At 40.2% G+C, this 26,003-nt stretch overlaps 1 protein-coding gene across 5 annotated transcripts in view; it reads left to right on the top strand.

Annotated features, from left to right (window-relative positions):
• The window catches only part of SFSWAP (splicing factor SWAP), a 111,623-nt gene extending 87,978 nt beyond the window's left edge, over positions 1-23,645 (top strand). For 2 of the 5 annotated variants that reach the window (XM_065417555.1, XM_065417556.1), the window contains 4 exons: positions 13,621-13,746; positions 19,730-19,900; positions 20,899-20,971; positions 23,222-23,645. In XM_065417555.1, coding sequence (XP_065273627.1) covers positions 13,621-13,746; positions 19,730-19,900; positions 20,899-20,971; positions 23,222-23,287 — 436 coding nt within the window. In that variant the 3' untranslated portion in view covers positions 23,288-23,645. Of the gene's footprint in view, positions 1-12,277; positions 12,434-13,620; positions 13,747-19,729; positions 19,901-20,898; positions 20,972-23,221 lie in introns of those variants that run through there. The other 3 variants (XM_065417552.1, XM_065417553.1, XM_065417554.1) reach the window with 2 other exon arrangements.
• The last annotated feature ends 2,358 nt before the right edge of the window (positions 23,646-26,003 follow it).

Raw genomic sequence — 26,003 nt, 5'->3', positions numbered from 1 at the left:
TAACTTCTTTGGCACTGAAGCAATATAAGTTGCCAAGTGATGTGTTGGTCGGCTCAGTTTTGGAGTTTGAGAGATCTGGGGAGGTTATTGTAAACCTGCCTACTGTAGAGCTTCCACACCTGGCCAGGGAAGTATTCTGTATTCTAACCCCCTGGTTCATAGGCAGGGCACTCCTGACAGGACTTCCCCTTCCTTAGAGGAGATATGCTCCTTCTCCCCCTTCCATGAACATAGCAAGGAAGTATCCCTTACCTATCCTTCATCTCCTCCCGAGTAGCTCAGTGGGAATCAGGGAGAGAATCCAGAAAACAATCAGTAAGGGGAGCTAGGAAGAGCACTCCACCTAGCATCCCTCACTGTGCCACTATCCCCCTGCTTTCTGGGGCTTTCAACCCTACTATAGAAAGCTAGTGTCTTCCACTGTATTTAGAGACAGGTCTTCTCACTGAAGAAGCAGATTTAACCTCCATAGGCAACTCCATCCAGGGCTGCTGCAGAGTCAAGAGGAGAGTGGCAAAGAAGAGCAATCTCCTGAGCAGAATCATCAAATTCTGGTTCCAATGTCTTCCTTCACAGATGAAGCAGGGAACCCACTTTCATTGCTCTTGACAAATGAATTCAGAGATATCTAGGACTTCATAAAAAGTACGGCTGACACTTTCGATATCTCTTTGGAGATTATACAAGAGAGAGCATAAATTCTTTGATGTTCTCTGATGTGCAACTCCAGAGAGATTGGCCATGCCATTCAATCTGTTGGAACCCACCACATCATTTTGGCCCACAGCAGAGATGGAAGCTGCTACCTCTGAAAAAGCAGAAAAATGATGTTGGATTCCTGCTAAGGGGTTTGAATACTTTTACCAAATATCCTATATCTGGCTCTCTGGAGGTAGAAGCTTACAGGAGAGGATAAAAGAATGAGTCTACAGCTCATGAGACAGACCCCAAAAAGCTAGGATTTTTTGGTCAAAAGGTGTATTTGTCTGCGAACCTACAAAGGAGGGTAGCAGACTGCCACGTGATACCCTCAAAATATATTTTTTTGAATTGGTACAAACTATCCAATGTGGTGGATAAATTACCCAATGAGCACTAACTGAAATCTGTTACGACTGAGGGCCACCTAACTGCCAGAACATCTCTGCAGACTGTGCTGGATGTGTCTGTCACTCATCTGAACAAAGACCACTGCAGCTGCTGTGAAGAGATTGTCAGGGCTCAAGTCATCTGGAACCTGCCAGGGGGTCTAGGCAACAGTCAAGGACCTCCTCATTTGAGGGCAACAATCTCTTTAACAGTGGCACTGATGAGGCGCTCCATACCCTGAAAGATTTCAGGGCAGCTTTGTGCTCCTTGGGATTCTGCCTCAGCTCCAAAAAGAAAGCAGCCAAGACAAGCCATACTTCAGGCAGTGTTCTTTCACACGATTATCATTAGGATCCTCACAGCCTCCAAGGAAGAGGCAGAAAGTGGAGGCAACCCTCTGCTGGCTCCTCAGCTGTTCCACAGTCTGGGGCTTCAAATAGGCAGAAGAATCAATGCTATTGTCCGGAGCCTGCTTGGACCATCACAGGATCTCTTCTTTTTTTAACCCCACTCTCCCAGCTTAATATTGTAAATAAAGGGCATCCCATCCAGTTTCAATCCCTTCCAATACACACACTCCCAGGGACCCTCTCACAAGAAACTCCCCTTGCCTTTCCCGCCCACCCCCACAAGAAGCAAGATGTAAACTGCCTCTTTACAACTGTGAGCAATGTAGGAGGATGCCCTTGGAGTTCAATGTGTTAGGGTTCAATTTAGATTATTGATGAAATGTCCGATAATCCAGGCCCAATCAATGTATTAATCAAAGATTACACTGCTCTACAGCCAAAATGCTTCTGAAATAAATGTAGTCAAACTTTACTAATTCTGGGTCACTGAGAACGAAAACGATGCTTAAAATTGTTGATTGGCTCTAGTTTTCAAGATATGCTATTGGGTCAGTATATACGACCCTTGACTTGGGAATGGCGGAGGATAAGTGAGTTATAAAGGGAAGGGATCTCAATTTAAACCAGAAATGACTAAAATACATCTTTGACTTGATCTACGAATAAATCTATGACTGGGTTTGGACAGTACTTGCTTTTTAGGCAAAACGATGAATGATGCAATCTGAAGCTGGTATTGCGTCATACATGATAGGAATTGCATCAGGTTATTCCTAGAAGTCGTGGATGATGCAATCATAACGAAGCTTACATCACTCTGCTGAACAAATTGCCCTATATCAGCTCTAGAAATCATACAGTGTCGTGCTCTTATTTGTCAGTGTTTGATTTTGCAAAGGGACACATTTCTGTTTAGCCAAAGTGAGCAGAGATGCCTCGTACTTGTGTGAACAGTGCAGATAACTTCTGCTATGTTTGTGGTGAAGTGACTTTTGCATCACAAAAGTGCAGTATATAACCACTATGGTTAAGAAAGCCTCTCACCTTTATTTTGGCTGCAAAATTGGAGATCAGGACAAGAGGTGGGCCCCACACATATGCTGCAACACTTGTGCAACAAATCTTCGCCAGTGGTTGAACAGGAAAAGGAAATCTATGTCTTTTGCAGTGCCAATGATTTGGAGAGAGCCAACAGATCATACCAGCAATTGTTACTTCTGCATGGTGCCTCCAGTTGGGAAAGGTGTGTTAAAGAAGAAAACGTGGACTGTGCATTATCCAAACATTCCATCAGCTATACGCCCAGTACCCCACGGAGAAGGACTGCCGGTTCCTGATGCACCAGAATCATTCTCACTTGAGTCAGATGAGGAAGAGGATGAAACTTCTGGTCCTGAACCATCAATGTCACAGGACCCACATTTTCTCCCATCCTCTTCCTCTGAACCACACCTCATAACACAAGGTGAACTGAATGACCTTGTCAGGGATTTGGAACTACCCAAGAGTAAGGCAGAGCTGTTGGGCTCCAGACTACAGCAGTGGAATCTCCTGGCAGGTGATGTTAGGGTTTCCATGTTCCGTGACCGTCAAAAGGATCTTGTCCCATTCTTCTTCATGGAAGGTGATCTTGTAGCCTGCAACAACATTGATGGTGTGATGGCAGCCCTCAACGTCGTTCACGATCCAGATGAGTGGAGACTGTTCATTGATTCATCGAAGACAAGTCTTAAAGCTGTTTTACTGCATAATGGCAATGTTTTGCCATCAATTCCAGTTGGTCATGCAGTCCATATGAAGGAAACCTATGACAACATGAAACAACTTTTGAGGTGCATAAACTATGACCAACATCAATGGCAGCTTTGTGGCGATTTGAAGGTTGTTGCTCTCTTGCTTGGTCTGCAGACTGGATACACAAAGTACTGCTGTTTTCTCTGCAAATGGGATAGTCGTGCAAGAGATTCCCACTACATAAAGAAAGATTGGCCACTCCGTCAGTCATTGGAGCCTGGGAGGAAAAGTGTTCAGCATCCACCACTTGTTGAATCAAGGAAGATTTTGTTACCACCCTTACACATCAAGCTGGGTCTGATGAAGAACTTTGTCAAGGCCATTGACAAAACACAAGCAGCTTTCAAGTACCTCCGTGGAAAATTTCCAAGGTTAAGTGAAGCTAAGTTAAAGGAAGGTGTCTTTGTTGGTCCTCAGATTCGTGAACTTCTTCGAGATGATGCATTTGACCATGCACTGCGTGGCAAGGAAAAGACGGCATGGAAAGCCTTCCAGTTAGTGGCAATAAATTTTCTCGGAAACAACAAGGCAGACAACTACAGGTTGTTGGTGGAAAACCTCTTCAAGGCATACAAAAGCCTTGGTTGCAACATGTCACTAAAGATACATTTTTTGCACTCTCATCTAGATTTTTTTCCACCGAACTGCGGAGCAGTGAGCGACGAGCATGGCGAGCGATTTCACCAGGACATTGTAACAATGGAGAAACGCTATCAGGGCAAATGGAGCCCATCAATGCTTGCAGACTATTGCTGGACAGTGACAAGAGATGCTCCATTTAATGAATACAAGAGACAAGCCAAGAAGCGCTGAGTAGACACTGAATAGGACTAAACTATGTACAGAATAGTTTTTTGCCTTTTGTTTCATAATAAATTTTATTTATATAACCCTTTTGCTGATTTTTAAAGTGTTACATAAACAGGACAGGTGAAATATTATCATGTAAAGCAACCATAACACATGGAAAGACCTAGGTTTACAATTTATGATTAAAATTCTACTATCTATACAATATACATAGACATAAAATGTAAAAACTTAAATATCTTAGAAACAGTAGCCAATCAGTTGTTTTAATTGTCATATTTGAATTCAGCACATCAAAATACATAATAAATAGCACATTTTATCACTGAAGCAGACGACTTCTCAAAAATTGTAGACCAGTGTTATTAGTCAAAGGTTAATCAGCATGATAAAGAAAAGCAAATACATTACTGATCCGGGGAAGCAGTGCTGCTGCCTGGTCTATTCCAACTACTATTAAGAAATTTACCCTTGTATATACCATACATGTCTATGAAAGAGACAAAATTCCATTCTCATGCCCTATTGAGCCATGGAGTTCCCTTCATGGCCTCTTAATTTACATAATAGATAAGCTAAAGACATTGATCACAGAAGGGATCTGTAACAAGTATTCCCTTAATTTTCTGGACACAATTTCTGAGTGTCAGCAAGTCAGAGCAATGAGACGAAACACACTAAGATTTAGATGCAAAGCGTTATGGGACTCTGGTTCATCTATAAAGGCCTCTGGGAGTCTGATTCATCTGCTAACGAGGGGCAATGGCTTTTATTCCCACTACCTCTTACTCTAGAAGAACAAGGTTTGTGAAGGCTCATCCTCAAATCTTCGACATCTCAACATCTTCATCTGCAATTTTCAAATTTAGAATGGTGACTTACTTCTGACTTTTATAAATTCCTTCATTAGATCCTATGGACTGATTCCCACAGCTTTCGACCACCAAGGTGCCTAGTTTCCAATCACCATGTATCCAGCTCCCAGGAAGTAACAGATTCCTTCTAGGAACATCCTACCGCCAATAGAGTTCAGCCCTTCATCCCCTTTACCTTGCCAAGTTTTTATCACATGCTGTTTGGTAGTGGCAAGTCATCCAAGGAGACAGGGAATCCAGCAATACTCTTACCTACATGACTGTCTAATTCAGGAAAGATCACTACAGGTAATTGGTTCAGTACAGACCGTCCTGAAAATTTTCACCTTGTTAGGTCTCAGTATAAACACAGAGCAATTCTTTCTGACACCATAGCACTAACAGAAGCATTGTTAGACTCCAGATCAGTGAGGTCCTACCTTCAAAGTGCTGGTAGACAGCTCTGCAGCAATGCACTGTATCAACAGGCAAGGGGCAACATGATCATCCCTACCGTGTCAAGATGCTGTATGCCTTTTGGAGTGGTGCATTCTGCACCAGATCTTGCCAGTAGCTCTGCACCTTCTGGGTCTTCAAAATACTTTAGCAGACCGGTTTAGCAGGGGACTTTTCCAAGAACTACAAATGGTCTATCAAAGTCTCGGTTCTGCACAGTGTCTTTTGCAAGTATAGATCTGTTTGCAACAAACCACAACAAGTGTCAGAATTTCTGCTTCAGAGGAGGCACAAGTCCCAAGTTCCCTGTCAGATCGCTTCTTCATTTCTTGATCCCTGAGATTAATATGCCTTTCACCAAACCCCATGATACCAAGTTCCGCGAAGAAATTGAGGCAGAACGCAAGATGCATAATCATAGTAGCCTCAGCATGGGCCAGGCAATTCTTCATATTCAGATTTGGTGACTGTCAGCACAACCATCTTACTTGTTCTATTCAGGTCTCCCAGAACAATGGTCAGATCCTGCACCTGCACCCAGCATCCTGGCACGAGACAGCCTGGATGCTGGTTGAATAAATCCCATAAATAGGACCCTACTATATTCTTGGCCGTGAAAAATGTGTCATGGACCGTGAAATCTGGTCTTTTGTGTACTTTTACCCTATAAGATGGCAAAAAAGTATACAAAAGTACAGTGTTTCTCAAACTGGGGGTCCCGATCCAAAAAGGGGGTCGGAAGACTATTGTAGAAGGGGGTCACGGTATTGCCACCCATACTTCTGTGCTGCTGCTGGCAGCAGCGCTGCCTTTAGAGCTGGGCACCTGTCCAGCTGCTGCTGCTCTCCGTCCGTCCAGCTCTGAAGGCAATGCAGAAGTAAGGCTAGCCTTTTTGGGGTTTATATTTTACCGTTTTTAAATACACACTCATGTTTTGTTACAACACTGTGAAATTTAAAATTTAAATATCTGAAACTGTAATTCAAGATTTTTAAAATGCTGTGACCGTGAAATTAACGAAAATTGACAGTGAATTTGGTAGCGCCCTACCTATAAATCAAAGCTATTTTGCTGCAGTTCAGAACATTGTGCCCCAGAGCAGGAAACCTTCAACTAGACTTATTTGCAGAGCTAAATGGAGAAGGTTTTCTATTTGGGCATCTCAGCATCAGCTTTCTGCCCTCACAACACCACTGTCCGTTTTGGACTATCGCCCTGAAGCAATCTGGACTCCATCCGTTAATAAGAATCCATCTGGCAGCAGTATCATCACTCTATTCAGGGCCACACTGTATCTTCCCACATTACAGTGACAAAATTTCTGAAGCGGCTCATGCATGTCTTTTCCTCAGTTCAAGAGCCCCTCATCCTTGGAACCCAAGGCCGATGGATTGTGCACGCCCTCCCTACCCTCTCAATTGTAGCCAGGGTAAGGAAGTAAAGCTAGGAGGATAAGGGAGAGTCAGGCTCTTATGCCAGGTCCTCCATATATATTTCACAAAGAGAGGGTTACTCCGAGACCTTACCCTAAGTTTCTGCCCAAGGTGGTCTTGGAATTCCATGTAAATGAGTTCTTTCATGTTCTGGTATTCTTTCCTGAGTCTCTCCCTACCCTGTGTGAAGCTTGATATAGTGACAGCATTATCTTTTTATTCAGATAGTATTAAGAAATTTAGGAACACCCTTAAACTTTGTGTTGCATTTGCTGATAGGCCGAGGGCAACCTATATCCTCAGTGGTTATCCTAGTGCATCTCAAACTGTATAAGAACTTACTACAAGTTAACCAGGAAAGAGCCCGCAGCCATATTTGAGCTCATTCCACAAGGGTTCAGGCTTGGGTGCCTGTTTGGGTAACATACCCATACCTGAGGTGTATAGAGCAGAAGAATGGAACTTGATCCACACATTTACTACTCATTCCCTAGTACAGGCCTCCAAACTGGTTGCCAATTTCAGTAGATCTGTCCTGCATTGGCCTTTAGGCTGGACTCCACATACCCACTGCCAAGTAAATAGACAACTACTTGTTAGTCATCAACAGTGGAATCTGTGTAGACAATCACTTGAAGAAAAAAGAACAGTTACTTATCCTACAGTAACTGATTCTTCGAGATGTGTTGCCCACACGGGTCCCCTGGCTCACCCTCCTTCCCTGCTAATGCGGAGACTTACTCCTATAGGAATTAGTATTGGCAAAGGAACTGTGGCAGTTGGCCCCACTTCATCTTTTATACCTTTGGGACTGAGGGTGCAGATGCAGCCCCAGCGAACATAAAAGAATCTGATCTCGAGTGAATGGGTCTCAAAACAGTGTTTTGCTGTCTCATATGTATTTTGTAATGTTGATAGTAGGGTTTACATGTTTGCTATGTACCTATGTAAACACACATGAATGTACATAACTTCAGCTTTCCTCATGCAACTCTGAACAGTCCTTGGCTTGCTTTCCTTGTCACTTTCAGGCTAATGTAAACATCAGGTTTTTTTTCCAGGCTTGCTCACTTACAAAGAGGAATTCATTTACCTTTGCAGAGTATTTAGTAGGATATTCTTTAAAAAAAAAAAAAAAAAAAAAAAATCTTCTGGATACAGTGTCTTCTCTTTCTTTGCCAAGTTCTAGACAGAAAAGGATTAATTGAAAGACAAGAATCCTTTAAGTAGGCAATGCTGCTTTGTTTTCGTTTTTTAAGTTTAGAACCAACTGGCATTAAAATTTTATAAATCTTGTTGAATATGCTTGGTACTGGTCACCTTCATAAAATCTTTTTTGTAAAAATAGCTCCCATAACAATATCTTGATAGGCTTTGCATGCATGACACTGCAGTGTTGAAACAAAAGTATAACCATAATTGTGTGTGTTTATAGATGCATCCGAAGAAGTGGGTTGTAGCCCACGAAAGCTTATGCTCTAATAAATTTGTTAGTCTCTAAGGTGCCACTAGTACTCCTGTTATTTTTATAGATGCTGTGATCCCAATATGTTGGGAAGACAATGATTTAGATATACAACAAAAAGAGGGAAGTGCCTACTTCGGGTCTTTGTACCCTAGACATAACTGTAAAAGTACACTGACAAAAATAACAGCTCCCCAGAACAGAAAACTTCAAATAGCCAGTCAGAAATGGCAATCCAATCCAGACCTGTCAAATTGCCCTGATGTTCATCACGCCCCAGAAATCTGGGTAAAAACCAAGGGTTTTGTGTCATGTTGGAATGCCTGTGGCTACAATTTTACAGTATCCGAACAATGTCAAATCATTATCAATGCAAGCCTGTGAAGATAATGATGACATGACCACACTGGTAAAACAATTTAGCTGAAAGTTACAATATTACAATGGACAATATTACAAAATGATTTCGGCATAAGTTTATGGAGACGTTCCAGTGTCAAAATGTTAAAGATGAGCTTTGATACCAATGTGAAATTAAAAAATTCTAAATTGAAGTAACTCATGGTCTGTGACCTAATACTAAAGCAAGTTTAACACTTTTGCAATTGAATTGGTAGGTAAGTCGGAATCTTTTCAATAGTGCTGTTAAAGCATTGCATTGTCATGTCGCGTACAAAATGTGGCTCTTCACACGTCTTTCTTGTTTTGTATGCCTAGAGTCAGACATTGCAATAAGCATGTTGCTCAGTCTTTAGATTCCCACAAGACCCAGTGTTACGACTTTCTACCATACCATACCTTATTTAGATGTAGAGACTAATTAGAAGTATATTGTTTCCCACTTGTATTACATTACTCTAAACTATTTGTAAAGATTGATCTATGATGAGTAGCCCCACTCAGTGACCTGGGATAAAGGGCTATCCTATAATACCTGGACACTGTTATTAAATTACATAAATTCTAACAGCCTTAGGCTTTGTCTACACTAGCACTTTTGTCAGCAAAACTTTTGTTGGTCAGAGGTGTGAAAAACACACACCCCGACCGACATAAGTTTCACTCACAAAAGCGCTGGTGTGGACAGCGCTATGTCAGGGGGGATGCTCTCCCACCAACTTACCTACCGCCGCTCATTGGGGATGGTTTAATTATGCTGGTGGGAGAGCATAGATCTGCCACACAGGAGACCTTACAGTGGTGCAGTTGCAGCAGTACAGTTGTGCCGCTGTAAGGTCCATAGTGTAGACATACCCTCGGTTGCTTTATTTGTCTGTGTCAACCTTAAAACTATTTTAAACAGGTGTGTTATGCTTTTGTAACCTTATTTTGTGCTGTGCAGGCAGCCGATCCTAACCTTCGAACCTTAACAGAGCAGTTGTCAGTGATTACTTTGCACTTGAAGCAGATTAGAATGATAGTAACTATGGAGAGAGAGACTTCCTATTGAACTTTTTTTTTTTTTTTTTTAAAGTTTGACTAATGATCCTGTTCAACAAAGCATTCCAGAATAAGGATATCTTTTCAGAATTACCAAAATTTCATAGCTTTCTGACAGACCAGCACATTAAACGATGTATCTACACAGGAGTGATTTGTGTCTTGGTCCTGAAGCTGTTTAAATTAGTAGTAATTTAAATTAATTGTGACAGCCAAAAGAGAAGCTGTACTTTTTCCTAAATTTCTGATTAGGGTATGTTTTAATTGAACATTAAGGAACTCTACGTTGTGAAATGTAAAAACAAATAATGACCTATTGGCACACATTGCGCTTCATTTGGAAAACTGTTTTGGTTTAGATCTTTTCAAATGTTAAAGAATTTGTGTATAGGTGTTAATTTGACTTTCCATTTACCTTGATATGTGAATTACTGGCTCCTGGTTGCTGTTGCTTATGTAGTTGTAAAAATACATTGGGAATATCATTCTCAAGGGATAATTTGGTAAAACATAAGAATTGTAGTTAATTTGTTGGGGCAAGTTAATAGGGGATGAGCTGAGGGAAGTGAAGCTAAAATATAAGTTTATTTAACTTTTCAGAGCATATTTAATTTTTGTTTTGCTTTTTTTTTTTTTGTATGAGCAATAAGCCAAACTTGTCTCACAAGCAAGTGATTTTAGAGGCTTTTACATAACTTTTAAAAAATCCTTATGTGTAATATTTTATTTTTAGAAGTGTAGCAAATTGCACTGGCAAATTGCTATTTGGTATAAATGAGACTAAGAGTGCGATATATTTTTATTTGTTCTTACACTGTTAACATACTAGAGTCACAGCTCAGTAAATATACATGATGCACCATTGATGTTAATATAGCTTAATTTTTAAATAGTTTACTTAATTTAATCTTGTACTTTACAGTTGAAGTTGCAGAATTCACTTCCTGTTCAAATAACATCACTGATTCAGGGTGATGTAAGATATTTAACTATGTATTGCTTAAACGTGTGATCAAAGCAATTCTCCTAGACAAGGTAAAAACTGTAGATATGCGAGGAACCCAGCTGTATCAGTTTTATTGCAGTCCTTGCGTGTTAACAATGACTCCTCTACATACATACGTATTCCTTCCATTACTGTTCCCAAATGTGTATCCCGAAACTAGTTCCTAAAGCTCTTGATATACCAAGGATTTGATTGCAGACCAAGAAGATGCATCTAGAGTTTTAGAAAGCAGTAAAGCATGCACAATAGCCCCACAGTGTGTTGCAGCACTGCTTCCTGTGGACACTTTAGCTCAGTAAAGATATTGCCTCAAGTTCACAAATTAGTAACTAAAGTCTAATGCAAAAAGATGTGGGTGAATTTGTTAGAACTGTTTTGGAAAACAAGCAAGTTTTGGGACCCTCTTGTTTAGCTATAGTCAACACTCCATCAGTGCCCTTTTTTCCTAATAAACTTCAAAGCACCATAACAAATTTGACGTAAATTGTATCTGATAGTGGTGCTCTGTTGTAGTAGCATAGAATGTCAATCATTGAAGTTTTACGCATGATGTTCTAGCTGAGAAGTTTCAAATTTCACAGTTGATGACCAGTAAATGTAAATAATGACCATATTAATGAGAGTATGAATCTTCCTATTTTGTACGAAATAGATCATCCTAGCACAAAATCTAGGATAATGCATGGGGCATGAGTGGGAAGAAGGGAGGAGAAAAGGGGCTGCAAAGCAACTCATTACACAGTGAATGATTTAATGATTTTGCAGATAAAATGTAAGTCTGCATTTTGAACTTGTGAGTAGAGCTGGAAGCTCTATACTTCCATTTGATGTTAATCACTTTCCTGGTATATTTTAGTAATAGCTTACTGCTAAGCCAGCTACTCCATTTATCCAGTTAATGAACCATGGGTAGTAATTAGGAGCAGGATGCATCATTAAAGGGTTTGTAAACCAAGCTGGATGGAATAGGTAAATGTGTGCTATGTTTTTCATTGGCCCAGTTTCAAAAATTCAACTAAAATTTACCTCAAAATAGCAGTCCCTCACCTAATTTGTAAAATGGGTGTTTCCTGTTGCTCCAAAATCCATCCATTCATCTTGGAGGCAATATCTATTCAAATACTTCCACTTTCTTCAGATGTAATGTGACCTGACAACTTTATAGAATAATGAATTTCTAAGAGAGCCTATTAAACAATATTACTGGTATTAACTTACTTTATTTAAAGGAGTACAATGTCTTATGAATTTCTCATGAAGTCTAGTTAAAATAATAATTCCATGTATTCCAGTGAAAAAATTAAGCCATTTTTTAATCATTTAAAGGCTAGTGGCTAAATCTCTTCAGGTTGAAGTGATTGGAAAAATGTTATAGAACCAAAACAATCATACCCAATTCATAAATATTTTAAGCTAATGCATTTTTCTCTGACTGTTTGGACTTTTGTAGGCTGGTCAATATAAGCATGCTTTCACTAAGGTTCAGCTTTGGTTAAGGGATTAAGTCTTTTCAAGATTCTAGTTAATACCAAAACTAGAACATTTATTCTCAATGTGAAGTGTGTGCCTCCATATCACAGACTCACAGCATCCACAGGGACACTGAGCATGGAGCCGAGTCTGAGCAACTCATCAATGGCAGCAGCAACAGAGCGAGAAAATTATCAGGCAGCTTCGACAACGAAAAGATTTGACTGCTGGAGCTCTTTAGAGGGAAATCCTGGTAAAACGTCAAGGTGTCTGACTGACCTCAAACTTTATAATCTGTTTTTTCCTTTAATCCTTCTGAAAGGCCTGGTAAAGGTCAGATTTCTAAATTGAAAAGCAGTTAAATAGCAATATGGTACTTAACTGCTGTTGTGATTTTCCTTTCAGTAGGTCTGTTTGACTGTAATAGGATCTATGATTTACAAATGGCTTGTCTATTAGTCATTGCAAAATTAGGTTTTCTGAAGAAAGTGAATGCTTGAGGTGCATGGGGTAAAGTATCTTGTATAAAAGAGAGTGGAGTAAAAATTCAAAATCCCTAAGCAAAATGATTAGATCTACATATCTTATTGGGAACAGAGCTAACTACTACTAAGGTATTTTTCAAGTAAAGGAAAGATTTTTGCTTTTTTCCTATTGTATGTATTCTCTATTGGAAAATGCTCAGGTTTTACTTTTACAAACACTTAGCATTAAATCTTTGAGATAAGCTTGCGCTCTTACGTTGATCTCTAATCTTAACTGGGCGCGCTCTGTTTCTCTCTGTAGGCCAGACATTTCAAGTTGAAATGCTAATGCTAAACAGTATTGGTCAGGAGTTGTTAGTCAGTTGCATAGGTTGAAAGTATTGAGTAATCAGGATTTCCTGCAGAATAAGGAACAGAATTTCTTTGACTTGTCAATATTCAGAGGAAACTTACAAATTTCAAAACAAAATGATCTTTTTAACTCAGTCTCTTCACTGTTTTCAATTTACCTGCATGATGCAGCAACACTAGATACTGCTAATTTGGAAAGACAAAGTCAAGTGTAACTTTAAGATTCTAGGCTTTAAACCAAAATGGACTTAAGCAGAACAGTTAGCAAACTCTGTCTTCCATGAGAGGTAACTGACTAGCTGCACTGTGACATCCCAGTGCTAATATGAGTTGAGAGTGGTTCACGTGGCTCCTCTTCCCCTGTTGAGAGTGAAGAGCAAGTCATGCATTCTCATACATATTAATATAAATAAATAAAATATTTTGATGGTGAGAAACCCTCGTGACACTGGCAAGCCTTAGAGACTAGGAATATCCCATGTTGATATGAAATCAAATAAGCATTTGAAAGGCACCATAGTTGGGTTCGATGACAACATAATCCACTGAAATAAAAATAATACAACAAATTACGGCATTAACAACAACAAAAAATAAAACTTTCCCCTCCCGTTCAGGTCGCGATCGAGATCTCCTCGGAGAAGGGTCCACTCACCTGAAAGGCGAAGAGAGGAAAGGGCTGTCCCAACGGCTTATCGCATTAGTAACAGTCCTGGAATGAGTAGGAAACGCACACGTTCCAGGTATGTGCACCAGTCATGACGAATGCCCCATTTGGGGTTTTAAATATTGTGTGTTGCTTTGTGTGTACTGTTTATGTAAAGCTTGTTTTTTCTGTGAGCTGAGGCTTTGTTTCAGCCATGAGTTATATAATGATTAACAAGCCAACCTGCGAAAAAACAGTTTGCAAGTAGAAACACTGGTCCCTCCTGTATAGAATGTGTGTACAGGTCTACAGCATAAAGTGATGAGCATGTACATGCTTTGGATATATCTAGTACAGTGACAGGTTATTTTACAGTTCATGTTTGCTGCTTGATGCACTGTAATTGGAGTATTCTAACCCCTTCCCAGTCTGAAACATCTTTGCTGTGCTTTCCTTCCTGCAAATACTTGGAATTCCCAGGGTCTGGCTACACTCCTTACCCCTTGGTAAGATTCTCTGGCTGTAGTTGCACAAACAGAGTGTGCCGAAATGCCATGCCATATTGGCATTTTAGTTGAGTGAAAATTGCATAGTCATGATTGGATCTAAAGCTAACTAATGGAGATGGGGAGGGGGGACAATACACTTTAGCACACATTACATTTTAGAATAAAATATATTTTGAATGTACAAGTGGAACTCAGCCTGTAAAATGGTCAGTGTTTTTTCCTGTAGGAGTTGTGGTTTCTTTCTACCATGTACACTGCAGCCGCCTATGTACTGGAAATGTGGAATTTCTGTTTTCATGATGAGAAAAATAAATGCTCTGTTACCTATTTTTGTCAGAGATGCTTTGTGCAGTCTGTGCTCTGAAGAGGAGAAACCGCAGTTTGTGTTACTTTAGGGACATTAGACCAAAAAAATTTCCAAAACCAAAAAACATTGTTTACTGTTTTTTAAAAAAAAACATTTTTTACTGTTTCACTTTTTGTACAGTTCACTTCTCTAGTCATGTGCTGCTCTTATGGTGAATAGTTATTAATAAAAGTATTTTTCAATATCTTTCTACAAATTAAAGTAATTACATACCTACCATTGTCCTAAATTTTTAAACAGGCATATTCTGAAAGCATTGTGTGATAAACATTACATTTAAAACACCTGTTGTAAAATTTGATTTCTTCTGGATCTTCATTTTTGTGCTAAAATGCATATTTACTAAGCATAAATATATTTTGATTACATTACTATGGTTATTCAAGCAATATAAAGTCTAAGCATACTGAAAAAATGATCACTTATTTTAGCAGCCCAAAACACGGTAAAAATTTAATAAAATTAATTACTGCTGTATTCTATCATAAGCCATGAATCACTTTTTCCATTGCCTTTACATGCTCAACACAGATACGGTCTTTCTGAAATGAAAAGCTTTTTGTCTTGTTTTAGTCTGTGATGAGAAGATTACATAAGTAAAACATCATTTCAGGTCAGTGAGCTCCGTAGAACAGTACACGTTTGCAAAGTTTTTAAGGGTTGATGGGCATGCACTCTTGCACCCTCAATTTAGATGTGCAAATATTTGTGCAATGTGTGCACTCATCAGTTTGGGAGCACACACGTGCGTATGCACTCACAAAGCTAAATTAGATGCACTCTTTGGGGTAACTGCATCTAAAGTGTGCATGTCACAATTTCATATGCCTGTCTCTGAATCCTACTCAGTCCCAAATTTAGGTTGCTTATCTGTTTGTTGTGGGGTGGAAAAGGAGCAAATTATTTTCATTGTTGTCCGTGTTTGGTTAAAAAAGTACTTGGTCTCCACTTGTCTTTTTTTTAAAATGAGAATAATCCCTATTATGTATCCCATTGCATAGCAGCAGTGCATCCAAGTTGAGGAATTATATGTCCTTTTACTCTCTTCCTGACAGCAAAAGTTAAAAACATGGTAGAATCCAAGTTGCATACTCCTGCAACTTATTAATAGAGGGGGTGATCGCACAGTTTAAAGCAGCGGTTCTCAACTGGGGGTCCACGGGCCCCTATGGATCCATGAGGAGAAGCCCTGAGCCCATGGGTTAAATTGGACAGGGCACCGGGGGCATTGCCCCTCAAACTGCAGTGCCTTAACCAAAGTGGGGCAGTCCCAGGGGCACAGACACACACCCCACCTCCTCCTCTCCCCTGCCTCCTGGCCAGCTTGGAAGGAGGAAGTTGGAGCCGGGCAATGCAAGGCAGCTGCTGCTCTTACTGGTACCATTGGGCGGACAGCTGCAGCACACCCCTGTCCCAGAGCCCCAGCTGCTCCTCAGTTCCCAGCCCCCTTTGACTGCTCATGCAGCCAGTAGGAGCCACCCAGGTGGGGGGACCTGGCTCTGGGGTCAGCAGAGTCCCTGGGAGCAGGAACCACACAGCCTCTAGGTGTCTCTCCCTCCCCCCCCCCCCCCCCTCTGCACCCTGAGCTACCCCCCTGCCTGCACACGGCCCCTACCTACCCTATCCCTGCACCCTGAGCTACCCCCCTGCCTGCATACAGTTCCTAGCTGCACCCTGCCTGCACCCTTGAGCAGTTTTCAAACTTTTTGAGCTGAGCACACCCTCCCCTTTAAGTTATAATTTTTGGTTGCACCCCAACCCAACTCAGATAGCCTGGGTGGCCTTCTGAGGTGACTCAGGCTGGAGGTGGCTCTCTCTCCCCTGGCTCTGCCGTGCAGAGCTGGCCCAAGCCCCACCGGGCCCGGCCCCAGCAAAATAAAAGTCAAACTACGCCTATGGGGCCTGGCCAAAGCTCCGGCACCCCGCAGGGCTAAAGTCCCAAGGCGCCCTCAACACCCCCTCTCCTCTGGGTCCTGGAGTTATTATAGCATGTTGGGGAGGGGCTCAAAAAGAAAACGTTGGAGAACCCCTGGTTTAAAGGAAACCTCACCAGTTTACTTCATCTGGTTAATTAGTTTTTCATATTTATTGCCTCATAGTAACAAAAGACCCTGTTGCACACTCCTGGTGGATTGGGTCAAGTAGATCAGAAGACTCAACATTCATAAGTCTAAGATTCTCCCTTCCCTGAAAAACCAGAATATCAAGGAAAATGAATCCTTTCCCCCAAGTCATGCACTAGGTGTGCATACACTTAAGTTCAGTATTTAGTGGCATGAGTTGCTGACCATTCAGTAGTTTAGATGAATAGAGGATTCTTACAGTTGCTTCACTACTAGGGGTGCTGAATTGTGACTACTTGCTTTGAAGAGCTCCATGATTCAAGAAGGAAATCTGTTTTTACCCTTTAAAATTGTTATTTTAAATAGCATTATACTCTTAATATGGATAAAAACCATATATAGCAGATCTCCAGCACAAAGCTGAAACTAAGATCTTGTGGGTATGGTTCACTGAACAATGCATAATAAAAACTGGCAGTAAATGCCAAAAATTCAAACAACTGGGGAAACAGTATTAGACAAACATATATGCAGCCAGTTCTGAGAGCTTGCTAGTCATATTACTAGGGTTCAGTGAAATTTCTAGGCAAAAAAATCATGAGTGAAGCTGGCCTGTTGGATTTTTATGAATGGAAAACATACTACCTGCAAGGACCCGGAAGCCACCTTTCCTTGTGTCAACTTCAATGAATTAGCGACCTCTTGTTCATTAAGTATAGTGAGACATATTTCTAGAGTACATCTGATTGCCTTTTCCAATGTAGGTCCTCTTCCTGTATTTCTAAATTGCCTGTAATAATCCACCTACAATGAGATTGGTGAAAAAAGTAGAGTATGTTCAAATCAAAAAGTGACAAGAAATGGCCTTAGTTTAAGAATGTGTATGGTACTTCCACTCCAGATATATATATTTGGGACACTGTTTATAAGTACATCCTGTTTATGGTATGGGCTGTTGAGAAATAAGCCATGGAGAATTGAGATGTGATTAATATAATATTGTTTGATATTTTACTACTAGAATGTCATTGTCTAACATGTTGTTAGAATAAAAACTTAAAAAATAAAAAAGCTTACAGTGAAACATTTTTACTTTTAAAAAAGGACGATTAAAAACTTAATAAATACTTGTGCTCTATGAAATATGTTCACAGCACAAAATTATGGTTTGCTGCTTAAGAAACTCAGCAATTAAAATACAGAGCTTACCAGTCAAGGGATAGCTGAGTCCCATGGCTTTGCTCCTCATGGTAATGGGGAGCTTAAATAGGTCAGTGAACCTGTCTGATGTTCAGTATCACTTGGTAAGTATAAGTAATTAATGTATTTGTTTTTGTCACAAATAGTGTTTCCTATTTTAAATGCAAGTAAAAGTGTAACAGTTTTGTAATTCTAAGATTGTGTTTTTTTAAGTTCCGAATGTTAACTGATATTTCAAAAGTGAAGTCTCTTCCTGGATTAAGTCTTAAGCATCAAAGATGTACAGTACTTGTTTGCCATTGTTCATGTTATATTGTTACAACAAAATTGATGTTTTATTCCCTAAGCAAGTTATTGTTTAATGTTATCAATTATTCATTTTATAGAATGCATTAATTACCTTTGGACTGTGCATAGTATTTATCTAAAACGAAATAATTATTCCACTGACTGCCCTGAAAATTACCTTTGGTTGCTAATGTTAGCTCACTGGAAATGTTACCCAAAAGAATAAGATGTAGAGAATGATATGGGGTATATATAGTGCTTTAAAGACTGTACTTTTGCAACTTTACCTCCATTCATCCATAAAACTACTAAGCACAGAAATGTAAGACACTTTTCTTTTCTCATCTTCCAGAGCTGTGCTAGGCTTTTTTATGAAATCATAAATTTTCAAGAACTTCATTCCATACATTATTATAACTTTCTGATTAAAGATACTCTCTTAGGCTAGTAAATACACTAAAAAGTACATTAATTGGGCTATTCAGGGGCAAAGAATTCCATGGAAAATGGAGTGAGCTAATAATTGACATTTAGAATGTGGCTTGAAATGTTAAGGCACAGTAGAAGCATCAAGCAACTTGTAATCTACTTCCAATGAGTAGACTGTAAAAGTTATAGCAGAACTTTTTGGATTCCTCAGTGGACATTAATAGTTTGTTTTTTGTTAAGCTTTTAAAAATAGAGAGAATGTAAAGTAGTAGAATAGGGGGACAGAAACACAATGAATTGTTGCATGGAGGTTGATTCAGTAATCTTAATTACACAACTGGGATGTTAGTCTGTAAATTCATAGCCAGCTATAAAGGTCTAGATTACTCAGTCTCCAGTGTTACCTGTAGAATTCAACACTAGAGTTCAGTGCTGGATATAGTTTTAGAATATTTGTGTTGTCCCCTTGTTTTGTCAACAATAAAAATAATTGTATGTACCCATAAATCTACTTTGTTTCTATTTTTTTAGTAGTGATTGTCAGTTATAGCTAACGGTCATGTTGTCTACTCAAAGCAATCCCAAGCATATTGCTTTGGGTAGGACTATTTGAGAAATACAATAGCTCAGTTGTAATTTTGTTTCAGACTGAAGTTTGTCATGCAGTAGGTTTGGTCATCGAAACCCATTTGTTGGCTTAGAAGGAAAATATACGGTATCAGTTTGCCTTTTAGATGAGACGGTCCATAGTTCTATTAGAATGGATTAAAAAATAAAGACTGTGAACACTCATGTTCCAGGTCATTAGGGAGTTAGGATCAAACTTTCCCTATAGCCAGGTTATTTTATAATTGTTCATTACAGGATTTTCTTGCACCTTGCTCTGAAACATCTGATTCCTGATTGGTATGTTAATGTCTGTGTTTCTGTGAAGGTCAAGTAAGGGCTGAGGAGCAAGTACTCTTAATGCTCAGGTACTGGGTTGAAGTCTGGGAATCATAATGTATAGGTTAACTATGAGGACTCCTGGGAGTTTTTCCTTCCTACTATCATAGGAATATAACCACCCATGGTATGATGGTTACAGTGTGTACTCAATGCACAAGGAGCACCACATCCAGGAGGGCTAGAAAATCTGTTCGAAATGTCTAATACGATTTCTGCTTAAACTGGTTAACAGCATATAATTTTAAATCTCCTCTAATAAAATGCTTCCTTTTTCAGAAGCCCCCATGAAAAGAAGAAGAAACGACGGTCTAGATCATGTACCAAGTCCAAAGCTAGGTCTCATTCACCATCCATGTCACCTGGCAAACAGTCCACACATAAGAACTCTGTACATTCAACTAGTGTGTCTCCTGTGGAGAGTAGGGAATCCAGCCAAGAACGCTCCAGGTAACACTCTTTCACAACGGCATATGGGGATACTGACAGCTTTTGACCATGAATGTACCTTTTGATTGGATTTGTGCGGGGAGAATTGTAATACAAGTTATGTAGAGCTACAAGAAGTTAGGGCTGTGTGCCACTGTGGTTTTGGGGTGGAGGGTACTAGAACTGTGCTGGGGACCTGAGATTGTGAGGAACCCTATGAGACTCTCAGGGCCAAATTTTAAAAAGCGTGAATTTTCTAATAAACATTTCAGGTGGGAGGAAATGATAGAGAACTCAATTGCCCAGGGAAGAGCGTGTGTAAAATGTGAGAGATGAAATAGTCATTTAAGGGAGGCACAACAGGAATAGTGCAACTTTTCCATATACACATCTCAGTGCAACTTGAACCAAAGTGATACTATTGAGACCTCCATAATCTAAATCCTACAGTTAAAATGTGGTTAATGTTACTAAAAATCATAATACTTTGTTGGGATGGATTTCTTTGTTTCTCCTTTTGATTGTAATTGTTATTGAGGATTCATAACTGAATTACCCCATTGAGTAGAGTCTGTTCATAGTTCCTACACTGATACTCAGAGCTTTCTATAGCAGTAGTTCTCAAACTTTTGTACTGGTGACCCCTTTCACATAGCAAGCCTCTGATTGCGACCCCCCCCCCTCTAAATTAAAACCACTTTTTATATATTTAACACCATTATAAATGCTGGAGGCAAAGCGGGGTTTGCAGGCTGACAGCTTGCGATCCCCCCATGTAATAACCTTGTGACCCCCTGAGGGGTCCCGACCCCCAGTTTGAGAACCCCTGCTCTATAGCATTGTCCACAGGTATGTGAGAGAGAACCTCTGTGAGAGTGACCTGTATTGACTATAGTCCAGTGAAACATGAAAACTATTGAGCAATATGAGGGAGGCTCATGCACATACAAGACAGAATTGTTGCATGAGATATAGCTAGAAAATGTATACATTTCTAATTCTTAACTTTTAATTTTTAGGGGCGTTTCTCAGGAAACAGATGGCCAGATCTCTTCAGCAATCGTGTCTTCAGTGCAAAGTAAAATAACTCAGGTATGAATTAAGACACTCTCTATTGTTTACTGAAGTGTATTACCATCATTGTAGCATGCTCCTTTAGGTATTTTGTATAATTGTATGATGTAGAACAGGGATTGGCAACCTTTGGCACGCGGCTCGTCAGGGTAAGCCCCCTGGCGGGCCGGGCCGGTTTGTTTACCTGCCGTGTCCGCAGGTTCGGCCCATCGTGGCTCCCACTGGACGCAGTTCGCCGCTCCAGGCCAATGGGGGCGGCGGGAATCGACGGCCAGCACATCCCTCGGCCCATGCCGCTTCCCGCAGCCCCCATTGGCCTCGGAATGAGACCGGTGCAAATTCAGTCATAAGTGGCAAAAATTACTGAGAGCCTAATCTTCCATGCAATGTCTTTTATTGAAGAACCCATCTTGACACCAGGTTAAGTTTGCAAAGCTCGCGTGGGGGGGAAATCATGTTTCTTGTAAACTGTCGATATTTAATATTTATGTCACTGAGACATAAACATGGATGCCATTTTTACTGAGACTTTTCAGAGCAGAACTGCTTCTGTTATATTAAACTTTTACTCTTTACTTTTGCTTAAACAGTTGTCATTGGTGGGAAAGCTTAACTCAGACATAGGGGTGATAAAATAAAAGTAGAAAAGACTATTTATAGAAATTGTTCAGTCATTGGCAATATTGTTCTGCATAAAAATGTCTGCCGGCTACAGCTAGAAAATTTCAGTTAAGTCTTGGATACTGACCTAGAATCATACTGTACTATCCAGATAAGTGAATTTCAACAGTAATAAGATCACCCTGTTTTTGGAAAATCATACTTGTAATGCTTAGGCATAACGGGAGAGATAAAGAGGTGAAATGACTTCCAGTTGAAGTGCAATCTGTACGGTATTTCAGAAGAAATATAGATGGAATGTAGAGGTGTAAGAGATGTGTGTGGTACTTGGAAATAGGAAATGTTTCATTCCGAGCTCTGGGGAGGAGTTTTGGCTGGCCATGCTTCCCTCTCCCCATTTATCCCAAGGTTTGCTGTGGGGTTTTGTTTTGTGTTAGCAGACTTTATCCTCCATGTGTGTGTGTGAGATGTGTACAGAGAGTGGTATGTAAAACCAGAAGTCCTAGTAGGTAATGGGCCCTTCATATCTGCAAAGGCATGCTTATCTCTCTGCATCTGTAATTTTTATAGATTGGGGTGTTTTTTTACTACTGTGTCTGGATGCTACACGTCCTACTAAAATTTTGGCTGAAAATAGACAAAAATAATACATTCTAAAGTTTTTCTTCTGGTGCCGAATTATAAATCTAAAAATAGGTTATTTCCAACAAGAAGTACCCTTAAATATAATAGTGCCGCAAGAACCACTTTTTTAAAAACAGATGTAGTAAGACTTATTTGCCACTTAGGCATAATGTACATTACTTTGCTGTGGATCACTACATGACGTTAACATCATGAAAAGCAGTCTATAAGAGCTAGATATTATCTTTTAGCCTATGTATAGCAAGTCATCTTTTGACATGCATTATGGAAGATGGATATTACACTTTTGAAGTAAACACATTTTTAGTAATTTTGCATTTGGTATTCAGAAGCTTTTTTCATATATTTTGTAGTCATAAAGCTTCATGGAAGCCGTCAGATTCAACTTACCTAAAATTACAGTTCTTTTGTGAGGCACGGTCTCTACTGGATATTGGCAGGACAGAATTAAGTGCTGTGACTCTGGACAACAGCTCTCTTATATTTCATTCTGACTTCGTGGAAGTACTTGTTGTTTGTTCAAAATACTGTCTCCTAGTGTTCTAAAGGTGAATTTTAATTGCTGCAGCAAGAGTCTTCTCCAAATTCTCTCTTTTGGGGGGCGTGGTACCATTGGAATCAGAGTATCATGAAAATGAAAGTTTATGCTGCAGTGTATGCCCTTCATCTCGTGTGTATTGGGTATGGCCACTGCCTCGGTTCCATTCTTTCCACCTACTCACCTCACACACTTTCTACCCTATCATTTGTTGTTCCATTTCTCTTTCGTATTGTTGAGATTTTTTTTACAGTGAGATTTAATTCTTAGCTATTTAAAAAGTTTGCTAGCTAGCAGATATATTCGTTTATAATTATAGTATGTGATTTTGTGAAATCAAGAGGCCAGTGCTCTGGAAAACTTACCAGTAGGACTGCTGAATTCAGTGCAGAGAGTTATACATTTCAAACTCTTGATTAAAAACTAAGGAAATTCTGACTATTTTTCCTCTATTCTCCCTACAGGATCTTATGGCCAAAGTGAGAGCGATGCTTGCAGCTTCCAAAAACATACAAACTAGTGCCTCCTGAGATTTGTTGAAGTGACCATCAAGAAAACGGTGTGAAGAGGAACACTTTAAAAAACTGCCTCATCTCAAATGTACAGCCGGCAAATTTTGCTCATTTTGGTTCAGTTCTCTTTTGTCTAAAATTATCAAAACCTGAAGAACTGAAAACCTTATCTGTACAGAACTGTCCCCTTGGAACTTCAATGACTTTTTGCACCCAGAATCTCTCTTGACAGCTTTTGGTTTTTGTAAATTGATTTTTTTGACTAATTCTTCAGTAAGATTTTATGATCAGCAGTCTGTCTGTATATATGTAAATATCATGTTTCTGTGATAAAGTATTACTCAATAAAAGAGGAGAGAAACACCTTTTATTAGCTACACACTTGTTGGAAGTTGCTTAATTGTGAGTGTTTTTTTCTTTACTTTCTTTTAAAGCAGTTCCTCAGGCAATGCTGTTGCTAAGTTGAACTGAAAAACACCTTTCAGCTTCTTTAGTTCATCAAATGATCTAAGCACATACATTGCTCAGCATGTTACACCAGAGTTGGTTTTCATGCGGATTACAGAATTTTTTTATCCTTTATTAAACTCCAGTGTGCAGAGCACATTGGAAATCTCTGTTGTTTTCAGTAACAGCCCCCTTCCTTCTTCAAGATGAGCCTCTGCATTTTCACACTTAAGGGATCACTGTTCCTGCCTTGTGAGCATCTGGAGCCTTCTGGAACCTGGGGCCAGTGGGGCCACTTGCCCCTCTCTCCACCTCCCATCGCGGTGGGTTCCCAGGTAGTAAAAGGAAGCGTGACCACTCCTCAGTTCCTTCTAACAATCAAAGGTGCAGTGAGCTCGGATTACACACACACACACGGTGTCCTTGATGTTTTCTTTGGTTTATTTTTTTTAATCTTTCTGGCTTTTTAGGGAACATTTTGTTTCCACTTAGTCAAGCTGGCTTTTCTTTTTAAAGAAAAAAAATATTCCCCTCTGGCACAAGCTTTGTCGGGTCCCTGAGTTTATCCATGTGGACTTTTAGAGACCTAGCTATATACCTAAAGTGATTCTTTGGCTGTTAGATCTGTGGTCCAAAGGAGTTAGATCTGCAGAGATTGGATCCTGCAACCCAGCACAGATCCAGGGATGCAAAACCCCAGATATGGATCCAGAGCAACAACAAAAAAAACGCGGAGTATGGATATCTGGCTGACAAGTATGGATCTGCATCCAGAGCCAGAAAGCAATCCTGCATTTGGATCTAGCAGGTGAACATGAATCCAGGGTCATAGGTTGAGTTCAGATTCAACAGCCAAACTTGAAGGACTGCCAAGAATGGATCAGATTGCCCAGGATCCAGACATCATGAGGATCTGATATCTCTGTGAGCAATTTGTCTAGTGGTTCTGTACCACTGAGACCCCCCTGAATCTACCCAGGTTGGTGCAGTCCGATGCTGCAAGTTCCAACACCAGAATCTTCGCAGAATTGTTTGCCTTTCTGGTTCTATGCCCAACATAGTAGCTTTAGGAAGCAGATCTTCTGTGGCAGTCCTCACAACACTGATAAGGGAAAGTGCGTTAAAAGCTTCTGATCAGACCTGGAATGCTAGATTGTGTTACAGTGTAGAGTTTTAATGTTGTGCTTCCTCTGTGGCCATTGTCAGATGCCCTGCTTGTCTGGGAGAGGGATTTTCCCCTTCTGATGCCCCATCTGTCTGGCCCTTGCCTTCTAGGCAAAAGGAAAGGTCTGGATCCCTTCTTAGACTCTTGTAAGTCCAGTTTCAAACAGTACTACATTAATGCTCCTAGGGAACTTTTACTGCACGCCTGCAGGGTCCAAGCAGGCTAATTGGTATGGATTAAAATTTACACCCCTCTGATGCAGACTAAAGTACCATGCCCCTACTGTCTGAAGTCTTAGACACCAATTTACTTGGTTCTGAAACTCAGTTCCCTTAGTTCTGGGTAGGACATATTGTGGTTCTCTTGGGTTTCCAGCCAATCCATGATTGGTAAGTCTAGTAGAAATTCAGCTGCCCCGGACCAGGTTTACGAGAATACAGCTGCTGAGAACTGGTGCTTGGATCAGAGGCTCCCTCAGGATGTGAGGGTCATATACCCACCACAGTTCTATCAGTTCTGAGATCTCATGGACCCAAAGATTTCTCTGCTATGCAGCATCCTAGGAAAAACAGGTTACCATAGAACAGGTGTCATAGAATCAGTCTGCTTCAGAAAGTCCTGCCTATTGACTTCAGAGCCTCTTTTTTGCTTTTGCATTCAAGGGCTGCTGTTCCTTTTTCTTCGGGGAATTAAAGGCACATTGCTAAGGTTCTTCAGAAAAGATAGAGTGCTGAAGGTCCTATTTATATTTAGAACTGTTTATGTGGGACTGAGAACCATTCTGATATCCAGCATCAAAAATACACTGACAGATCCAGGTGACTCCTCTCATAGGAATTAATTTTACTGAAACACTCTTGATCTCTGGGCTACCTGTCTCTAACAATAACTAGCTCCAAACTTTTCAGGCCGAGGTCTAGGTCCACTATGTAGTATGCAGTGTTTAGGTTTGGGTAGTGACTTGGGTAGCATCCCTGTATGAGTAGTAAAAACACAGAAGGGGTGCCCATCCTTACCTTACAAAGGATTTCCTTGGATCTTTCATTAGATCCTAAATCTCTTTTGCTGCAATTTAAGGGAGATTTAGGTTAGCCATTAGGAAAAACTCCTAACTGTAAGAGT

This window comes from Emys orbicularis, chromosome 16 (genome assembly GCF_028017835.1).
Source record: "Emys orbicularis isolate rEmyOrb1 chromosome 16, rEmyOrb1.hap1, whole genome shotgun sequence".
NCBI lineage: Eukaryota > Metazoa > Chordata > Testudines > Emydidae > Emys > Emys orbicularis.
This window is presented reverse-complemented; position numbering and strand designations above follow the sequence as displayed.